The sequence below is a fragment of the Medicago sativa genome, chromosome 4 (assembly GCF_051527215.1).
Source record: "Medicago sativa cultivar Bolivia chromosome 4, Bolivia_mono, whole genome shotgun sequence".
Classification (NCBI taxonomy): domain Eukaryota; kingdom Viridiplantae; phylum Streptophyta; class Magnoliopsida; order Fabales; family Fabaceae; genus Medicago; species Medicago sativa.
In genome coordinates this window covers 100,075,303-100,098,076 of record NC_140752.1, presented here as the reverse complement: position 1 = coordinate 100,098,076, position 22,774 = coordinate 100,075,303, and the positions used below count along the sequence as shown (strand labels likewise).

The 22,774-nt window shown below is 33.1% G+C and overlaps 3 protein-coding genes across 3 annotated transcripts; 1 reads left to right on the top strand and 2 right to left on the bottom strand.

Annotated features, from left to right (window-relative positions):
- The first annotated feature begins 762 nt into the window (after nt 1–762).
- Nucleotides 763–9,355, top strand: LOC146934671 (protein VAC14 homolog). The gene is made up of 20 exons (XM_085706625.1): nt 763–1,141; nt 1,242–1,355; nt 1,936–2,001; nt 2,454–2,543; nt 2,627–2,746; nt 2,901–2,929; nt 3,205–3,347; nt 3,444–3,538; nt 3,673–3,759; nt 3,935–4,042; nt 4,151–4,242; nt 4,437–4,518; nt 5,308–5,373; nt 6,018–6,133; nt 6,248–6,368; nt 7,073–7,234; nt 7,444–7,572; nt 8,076–8,144; nt 8,367–8,660; nt 8,895–9,355. The coding sequence occupies exons 1-20, from the start codon at nt 1,052–1,054 to the stop codon at nt 8,991–8,993; spliced, it is 2,172 nt and encodes a 723-aa protein (XP_085562751.1). The 5' UTR covers nt 763–1,051; the 3' UTR covers nt 8,994–9,355.
- Nucleotides 9,356–9,997: 642 nt separating this feature from the next.
- On the bottom strand, nt 9,998–13,518 carry LOC146934670 (ankyrin repeat-containing protein At2g01680-like). Its single transcript, XM_085706623.1, has 3 exons — nt 12,915–13,518; nt 11,960–12,369; nt 9,998–11,325 (listed from the first exon to the last, which is right to left on the bottom strand). The coding sequence occupies exons 1-3, from the start codon at nt 13,252–13,254 to the stop codon at nt 10,453–10,455; spliced, it is 1,623 nt and encodes a 540-aa protein (XP_085562749.1). The 5' UTR covers nt 13,255–13,518; the 3' UTR covers nt 9,998–10,452.
- Nucleotides 13,519–17,032: 3,514 nt separating this feature from the next.
- Nucleotides 17,033–22,528, bottom strand: UFD1 (ubiquitin fusion degradation 1). Its single transcript, XM_085706622.1, has 10 exons — nt 22,445–22,528; nt 22,138–22,190; nt 21,569–21,646; nt 21,258–21,282; nt 21,139–21,171; nt 20,913–21,034; nt 20,669–20,799; nt 18,502–18,725; nt 17,499–17,749; nt 17,033–17,382 (listed from the first exon to the last, which is right to left on the bottom strand). Exons 2-10 carry the CDS (start codon nt 22,138–22,140, stop codon nt 17,287–17,289), a joined length of 963 nt encoding a protein of 320 aa, XP_085562748.1. The 5' UTR covers nt 22,141–22,190; nt 22,445–22,528; the 3' UTR covers nt 17,033–17,286.
- Nucleotides 22,529–22,774: the final 246 nt, after the last annotated feature.

The window sequence follows — 22,774 nt, the reverse complement described above, 5'->3', positions numbered from 1 at the left end:
AATTTTGGCTCGAAATCACCTCTACAAATTGTTTTTCTTTATTTTTTTTTTATAAATAAGTGATTTTAACATATTTTTAATTTTTGTGATTTTATCTTAGCATGTTGTTTTTTGTTACAATAGCGCATTGTTGTTTGCTTTGATTTTCCGTTTTTGTGCAATATTTTTTTTATTATTTACCGTCTTAATGCATTGTCTGGTTGATTCAGGTCAGAAGATTAACCTTGATTCGGTGGAGGTATATTCAATGATATTGACGTCGTCAATGTTAAAAATTCGGAGACCGAGTATTTCAGACATTTGAATATAAGTCATATTTGTAGGTTCATGTACTTTGTCATTTTATGTTATTATTATAAATGTTGTGAGTTTGTTCACAACTTCATCATTCTTGTTTTAGCTATTTTAAATTTGTATTGTATCCACGAACTCTATCAACTTACAAAAATAAATATTGTTTTGTTTTTTTTTTTAAATAAAATAATAATAATAATAATAATAATAATAATAATAATAATAATAATAATAATAATAATAATAATAGAGGACAATCATGTAATTATCACCACTCAATTGGAACATTCAATTTTCAACCTAAGCTTAAGCTGGTTGGCACTAGTGGGAATAGTTGGATAAAAAATTACTACCTTTTAATATTTACTACTTTGACATGAACAATTGCTTTCACTCAGTCAAAAATTTCCACTTTCAATAATTTCCAAAACTTCATTTCAAATTAAAAAAAGAAAAGGAAAAAAATCCAATTAGGTTTCAATTGAATTTCAATTTTTGTTCTCAATTCAATCCCCCAAATTTTATCAGATCTTGATTCTCCCAAAATTCCAAATAATTTTCCAAATTCAGTCGCTTTCCACGTCAGTCATTATCCCCTCCAAAAGTAAATTTTCGAACTTTCGATTTTTCCAGTGAAAATAAGAACCCAAAATTGTAATGTTTCGTTTGGAGCAAGAAAAAATCCGAAAACGATTTTCATAACTCAAAATTTTCACTTTTCAACAATCCACTGTTTTCCACCTTGGCAGCTGTTGCTATGGCCGACGCTTTATCGGCAATTCCGGCAGCCGTTCTTCGTAATCTTGCTGATAAGCTCTATGAGAAGCGCAAGAATGCTGCTCTTGAGGTTTTTTCTTTGACCCTTTTGGTTTTTCTTTAAAAAAAATCAGTTTTTTCAATTTGGGGTTTATGAATTATGATGAAATATGAATTGGGTTTTTGTGTAGATTGAGAATATAGTGAAGCAATTAGCCAGTAATGGTGATCATGATAAAATTGCGGCTGTTATCACTTTGATGACTAATGAATTCACTTATTCACCACATGCCAATCACAGGAAGGTATAAGTTTTAATTATTTTGCCTCCAAAAAAAATGAAAAAAAAATGTGATTTTATTCAATTTGGATTCAATACATTGATCATGTTATATGGTTGATGATTTTATTTAATTTGGATTCATACATTGATCATGTTATATGGTTGACGATTTTATTTAACTTGGATTCAATACATTGATCATGTTACATGGTTGATGATTTTATTTAACTTTGATTCAATACATTGATCATGTTACATGGTTGATGATTTTATTTAACTTTGATTCAATACATTGATCAAGTTATATGGTTCATGATTTTATTTTATTTGGATTCAATACATTGATCATGTTACATGGTTGATGATTTTATTTAACTTTGATTCAATACATTGATCATGTTATATGGTTGATGATTTTATTTTATTTGGATTCAATGCATTGGTCATGTTACATGGTTGATGATTTTATTTTATTTGGATTCAATGCATTGGTCATGTTATATGGTTGATGATTTTATTTTATTTGGATTCAATACATTGATCATGTTATATGGTTGATGATTTTATTTTATTTGCTAAAAAAAAGTTTATTTTGAATGAAGGGAGGATTGATAGGATTAGCTGCTGCAACTGTTGGGTTGACTTCTGAAGCACCCCAGCATCTTGAGGTTAGGGTTTGCTCAGTAATTTACAATATACTCTTTGAAATTTTCCCTAGTTTTTGTTTATCACGAGTTTATGCATTACAATGATGTCTGTTTCCACTTGAGAAATGGGTCTAATGGTACCGTACATGGACACACTTGATAAATTTGGTTACATGAAACAATTATTGGCGCGCAATTTTCAAATCCTTTTCATGGACACCGAATATGCCAACTTTCTGATTAGGTAAAATCAGAAAGGAAAAAGTGGTAATACCTTATGTGATAGAATTGAAATCTTTTGAATTTCGGCGAGCTAGATCATATATACGCTCAGGAGCAATTTATTCTTTGGAAAGATTTATTGCACGCGTGCATTAACCTTTACCTTGTTATTGAGCTTATTTTGACACGCTTAAACATATCTATGCTTTTCACTATCTGTCTTACCTAGATATAATCTTTGTACTCAACAGCAAATTGTGCCCCCTGTGCTAAATTCTTTCTCCGACCAAGATAGCAGAGTTCGTTATTATGCTTGCGAAGCATTATATAACATAGCTAAGGTGATAAATTTACTGCGCAGATTTGTGTACAGATTTGATCCAATCATCTACTAATGTTAATGGCATCTTTTAATTTTTGTCAGGTTGTGAGAGGGGATTTTATTGTATTCTTCAACCAGATCTTTGATGCCTTATGCAAGCTTTCTGCAGATTCTGATCCAAACGTACAAAGTGCTGCTCACCTCTTAGACCGGCTTGTGAAGGTATACGTTTTTTCTGGACTCCATTAAAGCCTTTGTATGGCTGTACGTGTTTGCAGATATCATGTGTATGCTTATTAGGAATTTATTTTACAATAATTTCAGTTGTTGTTTCCTTTAGATCAACTGATGATTACACCTTTCTCTGTTGAAACAGGATATTGTGACTGAAAGTGATCAATTCAGGTGCATTATTCTCTCACGTATTCATTATTTGTTTCTCTGTATCTAGTGTTCTTTGTTTTCTGAGGAACTGTAGGTGCAGAATCTCTTATGTGCAACTTTTGCACAGAGCTTCAATAGTCGAGAGGCGTAAACACCACAAGGTGTGAAGCGATCTCGTACTAAATGAAGCAACTTTCACTTTCCATTTCCAAATTGAAATGATGAAAGTCAAGTTATTCCTCTCTATTCCAGTTTACTCTGCCTCATTTTCTCCTTTTTTCATTTCTGATATTTAGTATCGAAGAATTTATACCATTGCTGAGGGAGCGCATGAATGTATTGAATCCATTTGTCCGCCAGTTTTTGGTAGGATGGATTACTGTATTGGACAGTGTCCCAGACATTGATATGCTGGGTTTTCTTCCTGATTTTCTTGATGGTGAGCACATTGTTTGAAGAATGGTCCTTTTTTCGTTTTCTACATTTTTTTATACGAAGTGGATGTCAACTGCCTAACTGAATGTGAACTTCTCAGGATTGTTTAATATGTTAAGTGATTCGAGTCATGAAATACGTCAACAAGCTGATTCAGCTCTTTCAGAGTTTCTTCAAGAAATCAAGAACTCACCAGTAAGCTTCTTTTTCCCTTTTTGATTGAACTATAAGGATTTTGTGACTTTTCAGAGTCCATTTCTTCTTTTTTGCCATTATCCCCTTTTTAGGTTATTCATCATTTTCTGACTCGAACAGTGTTACTCTTGAAGTCTGTAGATTATGGTCGAATGGCTGAAATACTGGTACAGAGGGCAGGTTCTCCAGATGAGTTTACGAGGCTAACATCTATCACATGGGTAAGTATTATTGCAATTCTCTGACTTAATTGACAAGTATATACTGTTACCATACTGTATGCTTAATCGTGGAATTTTCTCAAACCAATCTTTCTTTTATAACTAAAGAAAAAATGTTACTGATGTGTTTCATTTGGATTTTATATAGCTTTATGTATGCACCTTATTTTAACAGATAAACGAGTTTGTCAAACTTGGTGGAGACCAGCTTGTTCCATATTATGCAGACATTCTTGGAGCCATTTTGCCTTGTATATCAGATAAAGAAGAGAAAATTAGAGTTGTAGGTTCACTTGAACCTCTCTTTATTTATTTTTTTTCCTTTCATGCTTTCTATTTTTCTTCTCCATGCAAAACAAAAATTTGAAGCTATATCTGGCATATGTGTAAGGTTGCCCGTGAAACCAATGAAGCGCTACGTGGTATCAAGGCTGATCCAGCTGAAGCATTTGATGTAGAATCCATCCTCTCTATTGCCAGGAGGTATAGTTTTTATATCAATGGAAAAGAGGCTAGGTTATAGTTTTGCGATGCATGCAATTGAAATGTTTTGGATTTGCACGGTGGCTTGACCACCTTGGAAGATATTTGGAAATTATAGAGGATCTTTTGTGTATCCATTTCTATTTTTCACTGATTATTCTGTCGAATGATTCCGGGTTGGTTTGACTGATCAGGCAGTTATCTAGTGAATGGGAGGCTACTCGAATTGAAGCTTTGCACTGGATAGCAACCCTTTTAAATAAATATCGCACTGAGGTAACTAGATTTTTCTTGAATCCAGCTTTTATTTTACCAATTCTTGAGGTCCCTGTACATCTGGGAGTTCATCTACTTTCTTCATATCCCCATCAGAGTTCTCTGTCATTACGGTTCAGTTGCAAGACGCTAAGACCCTTTTAGATAATTATGGGGTCAGTGGAAACCAGTTGTTGTTGTTTATGCCCTATGTCATAATAGGTTTTTGGTTAAAGTACATTGGGAGTGTGAACTCTCTAGTTGATGAGTGCTGCTTAACAAATATACTCCGCTGTTTTTTATCTGCACCTTCTAGCTCTTCCTAAATATCAAATGAGATGAGGCAGCATGATTTTCTTTCCCGTAATCCAAGAATTAGGACTCTAATATAATTTTTGACCTGATTTAATTATAGTAACTACTTTTACTAGTCTAGGCCACTTAGAAATAATAACGGCGTTTCATGGCTGTAAAATACTATACATTTATCTACCATTATTTCATGTCATTTTCGTCCTTTTTGTGCAGAATTTTCTTCATTTAACTTTCACTAGTCTAGGCTACAGAGAAATGATTATGGTATTTCATGGCTGTCTAATAGTATTCATTTGCCTACCAATATTTCATGTCATTCTCTTCTCTTTTGTGCAGAATTTTCTTTATTTATTAATGTCAACCCTTTCTTTAAGTAATCATTATACCCCTTTACCTGGAATGCTCTGTTAAAGTTTTTCGGTATCTCCTTTATGTCAATTGGATATTTTGGTGCTCATATTAAGCATTAACATTTACTTCTCATGTCTGAAACAGTGTTTGCAGTTTCTGAATGACATATTCGACACCCTGCTCAAGGCACTTTCAGATCCATCTGATGAGGTAGCCTTATATCCTGATACCGTTTTTTGATAAATATATTTCATCAAATCATTCATTTGTAAAAATTTTGTGCAAACATTGGTTTAATTGTATGTTATCTTAGTGTTATATTTTTGATAGTTAGGGGATTATTAGTAAATGTCCCCAAATTAGAAAAGCATATAGAGGAGAAACAAGGAGGGGCTAGTGGTACACCGGTTGAAGATATTGTTAAATATAGTCATAATTGAAAGAATAATTCTGGATACTGCTATATATTATAATTAGGAGAGAAGAGTTGTGAAGAAATAGATGTAATTAAATATACTCCTATTTAGGAGGAACTCCTATGCTCCCCCATTTATTCTCTCTCTCTCTCTCTCTCTCTCTCTCTCTCTCTCTCTCTCACACACACACACACACACACTGACAAACACACACACGCACACTCACACTCTAAATTTCCTTTTATTCTTTGGAAAAACCATAGTATAGGTTATGTTAGAAGTCTTTTTCTGAGATATTTTGTATATTCACTCTGATATTTTGTATATTGACTCTTGACTGCAGTTTGAATAAATGATATTTTAACGTTTCTCCTATCCTTATTTACAATATTATTCACTCTGTACAAATAAAAAATTCACTTGAATTGTCCGTAATAGGTTGTTCTTCTAGTTCTTGATGTTCATGCATGCATCGCAAAAGATCCTCAGCACTTTCGTCAGCTTGTTGTTTTCCTGATGCACAATTTCCGGATAGACAATTCACTTTTGGAGAAGTAAGCTGTTTTCCTAGGTCCAAATTTTCTTAAGTTATATGGTTTTGCTAAAATATGCTTTAGTTAGTAATTTCCACTTTTATATTTTAGTTTTAACTTTGTATTATATTCTAGGCGCGGGGCTTTAATAATCCGCAGGCTTTGTGTGCTTCTGAATGCTGAAAGAGTGTACCGTGAACTTTCTACAATACTAGAAGGGGAATCTGATTTGAATTTTGCATCAATTATGGTTCAGGTAGATCCTCTTTTTTCTGAGTTAAATAAAAAGCTGCAGTACACTTCTGATCTGTAGCCTCTCGCCCCCAATACCAAATATTATTTAATCAATTGCTGCATGAAACTTGTGCTTGATATATTTTATTTGCTTGCATTTATCGACACTATACAATGGATTTCATATGTCCCGTCAACTCCTAGCTAGCTAACTTGTTCCGTTTGTACTCATAGAAGTCCTATAGAGCCTTACTGTTGGATAATATGCATATACCCGACTCCCACATTGGTTTAAGATTGTTTTTGTTGCTCGAAACTGCAAATAGCTGGCCTTATACTATGTTGGGAAAGTTATATTGTTGCACTGCACTTACAGTGCTGACTACTGAATGTTTCTTACAGTATTATGTGCAATTATTATTTCCATTCAATGGTGAGATTGATAACACATGAGGGAAAATTGGGAGGAGCCATTCCCAGTATTAGTAGAGCCACAGATCCAGCAGGGAGTTTTAATGAATTTCTGAGAAGTTGATGATATGTGTATAACTAACCAGATTATGTTGCAGTTGACTTACTATGTCCAAAATATATGCAATCTTTGAACACACACACACACACACTTTCTTTTCACGTGCCTGACCTTAAGCCAATCTAATAACGTAGTGATGTTTTATTCATATGCATTTGATTTTTTTTTTCCTTCCCTTTTCAAAAATATTGCAGGCTTTGAATTTGATCTTACTTACATCATCAGAACTATCTGAGATGAGAGTTCTTTTGAAGCAATCGTTGGTAAATCCTGCTGGGAAGGATTTATATGTTTCTTTGTATGCCTCATGGTGTCATTCTCCAATGGCGATTATAAGTCTTTGCTTCTTAGCTCAGGTGCGTATCTATAATAACTTGGTTTTCATTGCAACGACAATAACCGTGTTTTTTTTTTTCCCACTAGGTGGGGTTGGTTGGTTTTGATATTAGTTTGAATTTAAAATGACACACACATGCACTTTTTGAATGTGTATTTGTGTATAAGTTCTAAGCTTTATTTGAATTATGTGCATATTTTTTGTAATATAAATTATCTTCCTTGACAGACTTACCAACATGCTAGTACGGTGATTCAATCACTGGCAGAGGAGGATATCAATGTCAAATTCTTAGTACAGCTGGATAAATTGATTCGTTTGCTGGAAACTCCGGTCTTTGCTTATCTAAGATTGCAGGTGATTAATTAATCATAACATTCACACAGATTCCAGTGTTTTTGATATACTACATATAGTACATGTATACTCTAATATTCGTAATACATTATATATTTTACATTTAGTCTGGTAAGGTATTGTTATTGTGGAGGTGTTAGTTTTTCGTTTTAATGATCAGAATCTTTTCCTTACTAAACTTTTATTTTATCTCCATTTCTTATTCCAGCATTTAACTTACATCATACAAGATACTAATATATAGATATTTATTATTCCTATAACTAATTGAATAACAATAAAGATTCGAACAGTTAATGGGCTGAACTGTTAACGAGTTGAATGAAATCCTAGGGCCTAAGCTTGACTTGTATCTTTCATTTTGTATAACAGTCCAGTATGATAGCTTGGGAGAGTATCCTTATTAAGAAATTTGAGAGCTTATCTGGGAGCCTAACATATTTTGTATAGTTGTTTTTATATTTGTTTGTCTTATGAACCTAAATGGTTATTTAATTTTGCAGCTTCTGGAACCTGGAAGATATACATGGTTATTTAAAGCACTGTATGGTCTTCTGATGTTGCTTCCTCAGGTACGCGAAACTTTATTATTTTTTTGTAACTTGAAAAATTGTATCACCCTCTCTACTGGTGTATATCATTGCATTCACAGTAAAACTATACTATTTATCACGTGATTCATTTGTACAAATTAGTGCATCAAATTCTTCTTTTAATGTATCAACTCTAAGTAATATTGATGATAGACATGGACCCCGTTTGTATTGACTCCTCATTTTATATCACTTATGCAGCAAAGTGCTGCCTTCAAGGTACTAAAAACTCGTTTAAAAGCGGTGCCATCATATTCTTTCAACGGTGACCACTTGAAGAAATCATCCAATGGGAACCCCTATCAATTTCTCCATCACATCTCTAGTGGATCTCACATCACAGAGGATGGTGATGTAGCTGTGGACAATGGGGACCCACACAATGGAATCAATTTTGTTGCAAGGCTACACCAGTTTCATCAAATGCAGCAGCAGCATCGCGAGCTTTTTAGAAATCAGGCACAGACTAGCAAAACTTCCACCTCAGTATCAAAGGTTGTTTGCTTGTTCACTTTGCATGTTAAATATAGCGTCTATTTGAATTGAGCTTATCTACTGGCATATACACTTGTGAGACTGTTTGGGATAGTTTATGGAAACAACTTAGACATGTTCATACATTGTTTTCAGCTTATTTCCATAAGTTCTCCAGGATGGCTTATATAAAAACAACTTTATAGCTTATATGGAAACAATTCAACTTATTTTATCTTTTGTTCCTATATGCAGGAGGAGGTACAAAGGCTAGAAGAAGGAGAAGAGGAAACAAGGAGACCTCATTTGAGTGAGCTTAATGTTCCACCAAGATCATCCAAGAGAGCTATCTAGCTAGCTAGCTAGCTAGAATGTTATTGAATCAGTCTTTATTATGCACTGATTCAATCCAAGGGTATGTGTATTTTGAACTTTGAATGGGATGGGGTATTGATTTGTACAATTGTAAATCATAATAGCAGCTGGTTTTATTCTACTGCTCCCACTTTTCATCATCATAGAAGAAAGTTGGGATGGTGAAAAATGGGTTTCGGAATGAAGATCAAAAGCTCGGGCTGTGCTTTGCCGGGCCGGGCTATTCTTTTGAACTTGTAAACTTGATAGATACCCACATGGTTATGTTGTTTTTTGCTGAAAACCGTGTGGGACAGAGGGGATACTTTATTTTTAGAGAAAAAGTTACTTATTGTTTAGTACTTGCTTTTCATGTGGCGTTTTGCATACATACTATACAATACAATAATGATGAAATTAGATGCTTGCTTAGTGTCTAAGTTGGCGTAATACAAGACGCGTGATTTTGTTTTTTGTTTGATTTCGTTGTAAACTTCTGATAACTTGAAGATGCAAACACATTTTTCTCTTTGATTTTGTGTTCTCTTTGGAACAACCTATTAATAGTTTATAATATGTTTACAAGTTTTGACTAAATTTTTCCTTCAAAAAAAAAAAGTTTTGACTAAATTTTATAAGTTTCTATAGATATTTGCTCATGCAATTTTTTTCAATCACAAAAATAGTTTTTGTATATAATAAAATCTTATGTGATAAACTTTTATTTTTGAAAAAATAAAGAGAATAGGATACATAATTTTTATTTACTCGGGAAAAATTGAGAAATATAAATATTCCATTAGGTGGGAGAGCTCAAGTAAATGGATACAATCTTCGAAATTCATTTTTCTCCATTCTAGAGAAAAAAAATGACGTAACCTTTAATATCATCAAATTTTCTCTTTATTTTCTCTAAACATTCGATTAGAAAATAGTATCAAATTCTACATTTTTTTTTTGGGTTAGGGAGGAAGCACGTCTCTTGTACATGGGGCGAGAAATAATTTACATAAATGCCTTTTCCTTTTATCACATATACATACATATACAAGTGCTGATTATTAATTATATAATCACAGATATTAGAAAATGCAAACCTAAAGAGTTTGCCAGGCACAACCTAAAACTTCAAGCTGATAACTAGAGAGATGAATCCTGGTAAGGAAACGTTATCACTAGGGTAACTCCCCTGGTTTCAGTTAAAAGCTGGAAGCAGGAAATTAGATCCTCTACATCTACAATATGGTGCTATCAGGAAAGTTCTTGTCGATAATGGACTGACTTTTAACAACCACTGATACATTATAAAATTATAATCATTGATATTTTGATCCTCATCAGCATTTTTACCAAATCAAAATGATTATAACTTTATAAAGTATCGATAATTGTTAAAACTGATTTGGATTATACTATACATCTTCAGTGTTATATTTCGTGGTAGCACTCGATCACCAGCTTACAAAGCATAGATCTTCTCAATGTCTGAAGTGTATTCGTCTATATCTGATATATTTGCAGAGTAAGACCATGAGAAGGATTTGCTTCCACTTGCTCTCTTGATGCGTCTCTGCGAATCACTTTGGAAAATGCCAAAATGTTGTCGAAAAACAAAGTAGCACATGCTTGCCAGAGTCCCAACTAGAATTGGTATCCCTAAACCAGTTATGGTAATAGCCATCCATTTTTTCTTTCCAACAACCTCAAAAGCGATTGCCAAAAAAGCGCCGCACGTGCAAGCACAAGCAGCCCACATTAGCTTGTTAACAACAGACACGATCTGCTTTTGAGCCCTTGTGTCCCAAGCTACCAAAGTGATTTGAACAACAACAACTGCAAGAGAAATGAAAAGAGACGTCGAATTCAAGAGACAGAAAATTTGAAATCCAACATGATCCGCAATGTTAGATTCTCCTATATGTGATCCTTTCATAATATATTGACCCGGCAAATTGAATATAGCCAAGAATGCTATTGAGGCGAAAAGGACAGCAACCACTGTGACAGAGTTAATGGTGTTTTGAACAGCTTCTCTATGAAGTTTTTTCAATTCCTTAGCTATACCGGAAACTCGTCGGCGAGTTTTTTCGTTTTGTATGAGCTGTGACTGCACCTCATGCTTTATATCACTCACTGTTCTTTTAAGTTCCATGGCTTCATCTACTTTACCAACATGTCTTGCATATTTAGCACCATATTCTGAAAGTGCTTCTTGGATTTCTAAAGCTGACGATCCATATGGCAGTTTATCTGCTAAATCCAAGGCTGTTTCTTGTTGCTTGTTGATGGCATTAACATCCACAGCTGCATAGCTTAGCAAATAGCTCACTATCTGACAAAAGAACCATTTGTCAGTAAAGACAACAAAAATACAAAATGAGAGGAAGAATTTATTGCAACAAAAGACAAGCAAATTATGAAAAGACACAAGCATTCATTTTGTTCCATTATGTATATAAATGAGCCTCAACTAATAAGGAATGAGGATAGTTTAGGGCATATATAATTGCTTATAAACCATAGCTTAAATTTACACAGCCTATGCTTTAAAATCCAAGACCAGTGATATGATGCTTCCAGTTGTAATTAACTAGTATTGAGAACTCGTGGAACGTACGAGGAGAAATTCATCGAAAGAATCTACATTAATTACGATATACAATTTGTTGTGTTAAATTATTGAAGACCAACGACGTTTAACATGAAATTATTGTATCACATTAGACTTACATTAATGTTGTGTATCAACTGTTAAGTACCGATAGAAAAAAGTTCAAGCATCTTTTATATTTTCATAACAATCTGATAAAATAATTTCACTTCCTTCCTATCATTCATTCCAGGAAGTCTTGGATTTTTCCATCATCTCGGACTGACAACTTTGTTTAAGTTTACAATAAAACTGAAATCAATATATTATTAAAAAGTATCTACAACTATATATGGTTCAAGAGAATGAGTTTAACCTGTGACCGGCCTTTCCGCGTAGCCATGTGAAGAGCGGTATTACCCTTCTTATCTCGTTCGTTCAATATAGTAGGATCAGCTTGTAATATCTCCTCCACCACTGATGTACTCTGTCCTTTGACAGCCATATGTAGCGCAGTTTGACCTTTTTTATCTTTGATGCAAACTATTCCTGGATCACGGACAATAAGTGCTTTCACAATACGGTCGACGCCATACCTAACAGCATTATGTAGTGCAGTTTTCCCATTTTTTCTAACTATAAACATGGAGCTGACATCAACATCCAAAATAGCATTTACCACATCCAAGTGATCTTGGACTGCGGCAGCATATAGGGGACTGGTGTTTGTCGAGTCACACAACTTACAAACCTCGGGCCAGGCACACAAAATCTCCCTCACAATATCTGGAAAAAAGTTAGACATTAACATCATGATTGAAAATTTTTAATTATATATTCATTACAAACAAGATTGTAACATTTGCTATCGGTGTTTATCCATTACAATTATGCAATGTAAGTTAATCTACACACCAATTCTATCCTAGTAAGTAGATCTTCACATGAATTTAACAAAACACTAATTCAATTTTAAGTCTTTTGTATTCCAAATTTAAAAGATGTACAACAAAATCAGAAAACAAAAGTTTCAATAGAATTTTACAATAAACTTCATGTATTTTGAAATTTCGAAGTTAAGCAACCCTGAAACTTCGTGTAATTGAACTCAAATGATTAATGAACTTTACAATTAAGGACGAATCGATCAATAATAACACCTTAGAACCCTGAAACAATCTTTATCCAAACCTTACTTAACTCCGGATTATGAGTAATAGAACCAACACAGTTCATCCAATAATAGCAATATCCAAACACAGGTTCTTAATATTTAGATTAACAAAACCAACACAAAAGAAAAAAAGAAAAAAAGTGAATAAGTAGAATACCAAGATGGCCACGCTTAGCTGCAACATGAAAAGCGTTCATATCAGACTTAGAACGAATCTTGACAACTTGAAAATCACATAATTTGATCAAAAAGGTGAAAACTTCCTTGAGATTATTGTGTGCAGCTATGTAAAGTGGTGTTTCACCATGATCATTTTGAAGAGACATAACATCAGAAACCGACATAGATGAAGATGATGTTGATGACCCATTACTTCTATCACCATCTTCTTCCTTATTAAGCTTCTCTAACAGTTTCTTCAACCCATCAAGGTCTCCAGATCCAGCTGTGGTGAATATTGATTGGTGGGTCATGAAACGCAGACCCTTCGACTCCATCACAAAAAAAAAAAAAAAAAATTGAAGTAAAAATATGATTTTTGGTTTGTTTTTCACTGTTTTAGCTTTGACTTGAGGTTTAAGTTGAAGAATTTCGCTATCATCATCATAGATAGAAAGAGTGAAACTTGTCTATGTAGCAATGAAGAAGAAGAAGAAGAAGAAGAAGGAAAATAGAGAGAGAATGGAATTAATGCTAATATATGGATGATGATGATTATGGATGGATGGATGGATGGGTGCAACAAACAAGTGGTGTGGTGTGGTGATTCTCAATCACATTCAATTCAATTTAATTCAATTCAATTCAATTATTTTTTTATTACTAATTTCAATTCAATTATTGATTGATTGATTGAAAATTTATTGTATTGGTGTGTCAAGTCTTTTTTTGCACACAAAATCCAACTCAATTGACTTTCATAATGTGACAATAACACTACTCGTTACTCTATGATGCTCTTTATTTTTTATTTTATTATTCTAATTGGTTAAGTAATCGGGCATTAATCTGCATAAAAATTTATTTAATATAAATAGCTTGATGTAAGTGTTATGTTTATTTTTACTATCACCTATCAAAATTTTGTTAACAATTTATAGCGAAAGTGACAATTTCCAGTATGTAATTGTTACCAGCTTGCTTCTGTGTATTTTAACAGTTTTTTTGTCTGTAAATATAAAAAGGGAGGGAGAAAGAAGAAAACGCGGTTAAATATTGTTTCCTTGTTTTTTTATGGTGTGGATATTTTCTCGTTATTTTATCACGCGTCTTTATAATGCAAACGTGAAGCATCTTTTATGGTGCTATTGTTTATACTTCCTTTCCTCCGTACAAAATTATGTGATATTTTAGGCATTTGACAAGTATTAAAAAATAGGGTTAAATATGTTTTTGGTCCCTATAAATATGTCATCTTTTCGTTTTAGTCCCTCTAAAATTTTCCTTCAACTTTTAGTTCCTATAAAATTTTCAATCTTCACTTTTGGTCCCTCTTTTAAAGTAAACTCATATGTAGAGTTAATATTATTTAATAAAATTTTCCAGAAAAATTCAAAATATTATAAGAATCACTCAAAAAAAAATTCAGAATTTTTTAACAAAACATGAATTTAATATGAATTTTATATGTTTTAAGGTTAAAAATTCATATTTAATTTGTGTTTTGTTAAAAAATTCTAATTTTTTTAGGAAATTTTTTTAGAATATTTTATACATTTCTGCACAATTTCATTAAAAAAATAAAAATATTCAATTAAAAATAGGGACCAAAAGTAGTGATTGAAAATTTTATAGGAACTCAAAGTTGAAGGAAAATTTTAGAGGGACTAAAACGAAAAGTTGACATATTTATAGGGACCAAAAACATATTTAACCCTAAAAAATATAATTAATTTTGTATATGAAAAAGATATTATTAGTTGTATCATAAAATTGTTCTTAATAAATTATATGAAAAAGACAAATTAAAGAATTAAAAGTAGATATAGTAATAAATAGTTAAGTGTGTGATAGAAAAAATAATATTAATGCATCATTGAAATTGTAAAACGATCTATAATTTAGGACCGAGTGAATATTATTTAAACAAATATTGAATGGTTATTTTATAGGGACCAAAAACATATTTAACCCTAAAAAATATAATTAATTTTGTATATGAAAAAGATATTATTAGTTGTATCATAAAATTGTTCTTAATAAATTATATGAAAAAGACAAATTAAAGAATTAAAAGTAGATATAGTAATAAATAGTTAAGTGTGTGATAGAAAAAATAATATTAATGCATCATTGAAATTGTAAAACGATTTATAATTTAGGACCGAGTGAATATTATTTAAACAAATATTGAATGGTTATTTTTTTTATAACTTTTAATGATTACAGTATATCTCCAATTGTCAATCACTTATAGCAAGCTAATTAACCTGAGCTCGACATTAACCCCGATGAATCTGTTCACCGGCGTGAATAATACACCATCTATACTCATAACAACACCTTGTTTGTCATACGTGAACAAAATAGGTTAAGGGTTTAAAGGTATGATCGCGATTGGACTGGGGTCGGACAGTAATAACTAAATATAATTTTGAATTATTTGAATATAATATTAGCATAGATTTTCAAATATTTGCATTTTTTATGAAATATACATTCAATACTAATAACTGGTGCCCGTCGCACAGGTTAAACATACCATAAAAGGGAATTATTAACATAAAAGGAAACTGTTTTTGACTTTATTATAAATTAATTACACAATTTCAATGCATTAACTACTATATAATTTCTTTTTTCATATCCTTAACCAATGCCCCGGGGCACCGGTTAGCATTTCCCTAATTTTTTTTTCATCTTATATTTATCAAAAAACAATTAATCTTTTGTTTCATTTAAAAAAAATAAAGAAAAAAAAGGAGAGAATTCAAGTGGCGATTTATCACAACTCACTAGACTCCTAAAGGAATATAAGTCCATAAAAATTGTATAAAAAGGGGAACAGATAGTTGTAAAAAATAATTATCTTAAATAATCTTAAACGTTGACTAAAAAATAAAAAAAATTATTTATATATAAAAACATTGTACACTTGTGTCTATTGATGTATGGTCATATCAATTAACGAGGTATGTCGAATTATGCGTTTTTTAATTCATTAAGTGATGTAATAACACATCATTGAATGCATGCGTAAAACCTTTTTACATAGAAAGGGAATACAAATTAAACTAAAAAAATTAAAACTAACAATGTAGATTTTGTTTAATAAAAAATATAATGTGGCTAATAAAAATCTTTTTAAGTGTTCCTTATGATCTACCTTGCTAAAATATCAAGTGTCTCAAAAATTTGCAACAATAAAACTAACGATTGTTTTACGTTTCAACTAAGATTTAAACTATGTTCAGTTATGAAATCAAACTTTTACCACGACACTATCTTAGAAACATAATTTAAGCTTTCAAAACAATATGTCGAACACCATTTTAAATTTTTTTATCGACTGAAATTTATGGTAAAACCAGGAACATATTGTTTTGACTTCAAAAAAAATAAAAACGAAATGAATTCAGAAAAAATTAAAACTAAGGAAACAGATTCATCCTTCGAGAGTCAAACGACAAAGCATCCTTCAAATATGTCAAAGACAAATATCGGCACAATAATTCTTAATCGACCAGGACAAAACTGAGAATTCTCGTCGCATACATCATAAGTATGTCCAAAATTTTCTTCAAAAAAAAAAAAGTATGTCCAAAATTATGGCGTGCGAGCATTGGATCCCTTCTATTTCACCACATTTTCTAGTCACCATTTTAAACTTGTTTCCTATGTGAAGTTGAGAAAGTCTAATTTATACACTTGCATAGCAATAAATTAGATTTATGAATTTTACATTTCCGATAGGTAAATTTATGACCAAACCTATAATTTGCTGATGCCAGGGTTGTCTGTTCCTCTGGCATTTGGCTAGTTCTCGTTTATTCCATTATTGAGCAAAAAATGATCACCAATAATTTTGGTTATTTTTCCTTCAATAAAGATGCCAACTCCAAAACTGGAGGATGATTCCGTTCAACAGCTAGAAAGCTTGAAAAACTTTCATTAAACTAATAAAAGTTAAAAAATAACTATTGCCAAAGGTCTTTTTTGCTCAATGGAACTCTGCATTTCTAGTTAATATCTTTAGACTTAAGATTTACCATAGTGACCTGTTAACTTTCTAAAAGAAGAAACTGCAGAAGGTTTCACTTTGGATCTCACATGATATTTGCTGCAAATTAAAAGGCCCTTTAAAGTAAAGGGTTGCATCCCTTTGCTCCAGAGAAGAATACGCGTTCATTCACAAAGTAATAATAATTTAAGGTAAACATGTTATTTTTTGTGGCTTCTACCGGTCAGTCTTTTGCTTATAATACAATAAACAAAAAAAGATACAAGTTTTGCAATAGACTTGGATCCATGCACAGGCCAACGAAGTAACTTGTAATAAAAGTTTAAAAGTGTTTAAGTTAATATATTAATCAACCCCTTAAAGAATACTTCTTCCCGGTGAAAGGCTGAAACTTATCTTCTTCTTTCTCTTTGGGTGGCTCTTGCTTTGCTTTTGCCTCGGTTGCCTACAAAGAGAGAAAATGGAGAACTTATCAGTCCATCAATTACCACTGAAAGGAGGATAGGGTAATCTGAGAGTAACGATAATCATGACTTAAATGTTAAAAAGAAGTGGTATTACCTTTCCGGTCTCTTTACCGCGGTTTGGATTTGACCCAAACACAAGCTTGCCCTGAGTTTGAGGAGCATTACTTTGTGAACTAGAAGCTGTGGAAGGCTGTGAATTGACATTTTGAGCAGCAGGATTCTTGTCCTTGGACCCGGAAGAAGAAACTGGTGGAGGCTGATAATTCAAAGGCTTTCCGTCCAAGCGTCTCCCAGATCCAGTAAATGGGTTGAACTTTGGTTCAGTTTCAGCAGGGGCTTCTTTATCTGTAAGGTTGAACAAGAGTTTTTTCAGTCTTGATCATAGAAAAGTATTGATAATGATACTGAATAGCATCACTGCGATATAGACACGACCTTTAACTCAGCAGTATTTTTAAATCTCAGTAAAGGTCAAAAACCAGATGATATTTTCCATAATTACATTTTTCACATTCCGACCGAAGTCTCAAAAATATTTATTTATTCTGCAACAATATAGTAGAACAAAGGGGTTGGGGTAGCTCAACTTGTTTGAGCTAAGGTTTAAACCAATATGAGGAGTTAAAGGACCAGAGTCCAACTCTGGTAAAGGAGACAATACCAACAGAACAACTAAAATACTAACATTTGTCTATCAGAAAAAACATCGTGCTACAAATCCATATTACCAGCTCTTACTTAAAAAAACCAACATAAACATCATGCTACTTAAAGATTGGATGTGTCCTTAATTAAAATAAAAAGTCAACTAAAAATATAAAAAAGTGGAACAAGCATATTACGAGTTTTCAGTATCTTAACTATAATTTATGAATTCAACCTCTTATAATAAGCTTCCCCAATTATAGCAGCATGCAACCCACACATACACAAAAAAGGATGAAAACCATCCCAACGACATGAATTCAACCTCTTATAATAAGCTTCCAATACCAATTATAGCAGCATGCAACACACATACACACATAAGGATGAAACCCATCCCAACAATAGAGACAAGAGACCAAAATGACAAAATTAAGTTGGCAAACCATTACCAGCTTCTGGGGCCTTTCCGGCAGAACGTGGAGCAACGGGCCTTTCAGGTTCCTTGTAATCTAAGGGCGGGGCGAAGTCCACTTCACAGTCGGTCTCAATGATGCTTATAGCATTGGCAGGCTTGCTTTCTACAATATCAATATAATATTTCTTGTTATTGTAAGCCACCATAATGCTATCTCCAGTAGTCAAGCAGGAAAAATTCCTCAATGTAGTTTCCAAGCTGCATGAGAAAACATGGTCAATTATCTACACAGAAGTCCAACTCCAGTCAGTGTTTGCAAGTAAATACAGAACTAATGCAGCATGTGAAGATAGAATTAAAATAACCAAAACCATAAAAGAAATAAGAAGAAACAATTGCTTCCCTTTTTTTTGAAACGGCAAAATATTATTAACCAACGAGCCCGTGCGAGGTGCACTAATAAGCTCAGGTGGGAAAAAAATTACAAGGGGAAATCGGTTGCCACAAAGGAATCGGCTCGAACAAAAACCCCTTAAAAACCACCCAAAAAGAACAAAACCGACACCCCAAATAATGATGCAGAAGTATACAAGCAACAGCGGCACTTGCATACCACAGCCTCACTACCCATGCAGCAAAACCAGTATAGAAAAACAACTCCCAACAAACCACAAAGAACTGCCTAAACCCCCAAAAACAACAGCAGAAGCGCACTCCACAAGAACACAACCAGCTGACCCACCTTCCTACCATCAACTACCCTCATAACCGAACACAGCACCCTGCAACAGGCAGCCAGTGTGTCGCACAACAGCATCCCTAAGAGCCGCAAGCACGGCCACACAGCACCCTGCAACAGGCAGCCAGTGTGTCGCACAACAGCATCCCTAAGAGCCGCAAGCACGGCCACCACACTGCTGAACCACGCCCCCAAAAGCACAAAGCACAGAAGGACGGACTCCAGGACAAAAACTGCACCCTTAGAGAGATGAAGAAGAACCGCCCAGCCAGCACACACCAGCCACCAACACAAACAGGCAGCCTCACAAAAGAACTACCCCCGCACCAATTGCTTCCCTGAATCCATAGTGGACAGGAATTCATAGACTTGTAACTGAATCTAATTCTAAACCATATTAAATATAGTTCTTACAACTTCTAATATTGCATAAAACATATTAAGGAGCATAGATGCAAAAAATGTTCAACATGCACCAAACTCTACATCATTATGTATGGGTATCTATGTATAACGTAGTGAGATGGTTAATTTAATGAGCGAGAGGAGTAAACATAGCCGTAGGCTAAGTACACATACATGGATGGTCGATTAAAAGTTATTGGGTGGTCATGTGACTACTTCAAAAACCAATATAACTATGTTTAATCGCGAACATTCACGGTTAAATCAAATGGTGTAAGATTTTTTCCTGACACTCACTTGATAATGTCTCCACACACAGAAATATATAAACCAATGTGATAACAAATCAAGCTTTCAACCAAACCACATTCCCCAATTTAATGTGATTTATTGATGCAGCACGTGAATTCAATTGCTAATTTTCCATGTGAATGTTCTTCAGAGATGAGAGAAATGGCAGGATAATAGATGACAAGTCAGTGATATGAAAATATGAACAAATAAATGGGGAGCCTTGGCACAATGGTTTGATTTACCACTGCATGACTAGAAGGTCACAGGTTTAAGACGTGAAACCAAGCCTATTGTAAATAAGGTAAGGCTGCCTATAATATATTCTCAATGGATCCAACCCTTCCATGGCAAGAGTTTGGTAGCACCGGACGGCATTTTTTTTTTTTTTTGGTAAATAACTATAAAAAAACGTACACCAGTATACTAGTGTTTGGCTGGGGGTCAGATCTAATTCAATTTTCAAATACAAAATATAGCACTGAACCGGTTAAACAATTCCTAACAATTCCTACGAAATAACCAAAAGTACATGCTGGTTACAATAAAAACAAACCTACACACTTAAGTTAGAATTTTGGGTGAAAGTGGGCCACAATATCAATCACTAGATCAACATGACATCAAACAGCATGGCTATCACTGAAAGACAATGTGAATTGGAAGAAACATATTTAAGCTACAGAGTTGCATCCTTGCAAGAGGTATTCATAAGTTGGGATATATCACAACTTTATTAAACTAAAATAACATAACATCGACTCACATGGCCTTAGGATTGGAAATATCCAAGAAGTCTTTTGTGTGAGGCTGTAACTTAACATATGTTCCCTTTGGAAGTGTCACATTTTTCACTCTTACAACATCGCCCTCTTGTAAAAGCATGTTCTCCATCATCTGTATAAGAACCCATGAAGAGCATTTCAATTAACGTCAAAACTCAAAGGAGAACCATATTCGTGAAACAAGCTTACAAGCATGTTCAGAAACAAAAACTTTTGGATGCATACCCAGTATGGCATGTATATCATGCCTTCCTCAGCAATGAACTCCAGAACACCACAATGAGAAACCCGCTCAGCAGCAGCATTACGAAGTTCAAACAACATCGGATAATCAATATGCAGAGATGCTGCAAATTAAACTTAATATTAGTATTGAAAACCATAAATAAGACGCATATTCACCGGGAAAAGAATGCAAAATACATAACAGTTGAACAGTGACATAACTAACCTAGACGATCAAGGGCTGATGGAGGCATTATAACTGAAGCACAACATTTTTCACATTAGACAGGAACACATAGAACAGGTAATTCAAAAAACTCAAAAAGCATGGACATTGAAACTTACTTTTGTCACCACTTTCAAGTTGGGGCTGCAGGATTGAGATGCAAAAAATAATAAGACAGAAAAGTTAGAATTGTTTCTTAAATAATAATGGACTTAAAAAATTTGTCAGAATGTCACAACTCTCATGTTAAGTACGAGAGATTAATTGGATATTTTTGGTTAAAAAACATTAACAATGTCACAACCCTCATGAACAATCGACATGGAAATTAACCCTAAATAAATAATCGACATGTAAATTAACTCTCAATAAACGTTCTCAAAATCTATGTACATAATATTAGAAACGGACGCCTGAAAAGCACGCTAACCTTTTCGATAAAAGAAGCAGGGTAACATCGATACGTCTGCTCAAACGATGTCCCGTGATATCCATATCCATCGAAAAACTGTGTCAAGCATACAGTAAGCGGTTAAATCATTATATGCAACAAAATATCATGACAATCATAGCATCAATATTGCATATAACTAGCATAGTTATAAAAAACGTTAATGAATTAATTTACGCGTAGAAATGAGCGGAAACAAAACTAATGCCGATGGTGCGAGAAGAAATAATTCGGGTGTGTTTGTTACCATCACAAGTTTTTACTTTTAGGTAAAAAAATATCATATTTTTTCACTTTGTTTCCTACTATCAAATACTTGTACAAAACATAATTCGAAAAACACAAAATCAAAACCCTAAACTATTTGTTTCCATTACAAGTTTTTACATTTAGGTAGAAAAATATCACTTTGTTTCCTATTATCGAATTCATGTACAAATAATCATTAAAAAAACATAATTTGAAATTCCCATTATCAAATACTTGTACAAATAATGATAAAGAAACATAATTTGAATCAAAACCCTAAACATTTATAGGAATCATACCATTTTGTATTGTGATGATTGAAACACCAAAGTGTCAAGTCTTCAAGCTCCCTCTGAGAGTAAATTTGTACATATGAGTAACTTATAAAAACAGAAAATTATATAATATAATACAAAACAATAATAAACAAATTAAAATAGATTCCTAAACTAATTAACAAGCACTTTGAGTGAAGTTGTGAAATTGAAGCAGTTAAAAAAAAAAAGCAATTGAGGAAACCCTAAAAGATTGAAAAAGCATTGGAAAAATTGAAGAATAATTAGGATCGATAAGTAAAAGATTGATAAGATTTGGTAGAGAAAAAACCTGATAATGGTTGATCTGAGAAGAGGAACACGAAACGAATATAAATAAAGATTATTTAGTGAGAGAGAGTTGAAAGAAAGAAACCAAGATCAAGAAGAGAGAAGTGAATATATAAGAGAGAGTAAAGCGCACGCTCTGTTTGTTACGTGGCAGTAATATGGGTTGGGCTTTTAGTTTAGTCCACCTTCAACAAGCCCAAATAATTTACAATCTTTTTTAATTTTCCAAATTTATTTTCAATTCATTATGAAAAATAATTTCTGGAATTACTTACTATAATTCAAAATAAAATTATACTTTTTTTCGAGGAAAAAAATATTCCTAATGCTA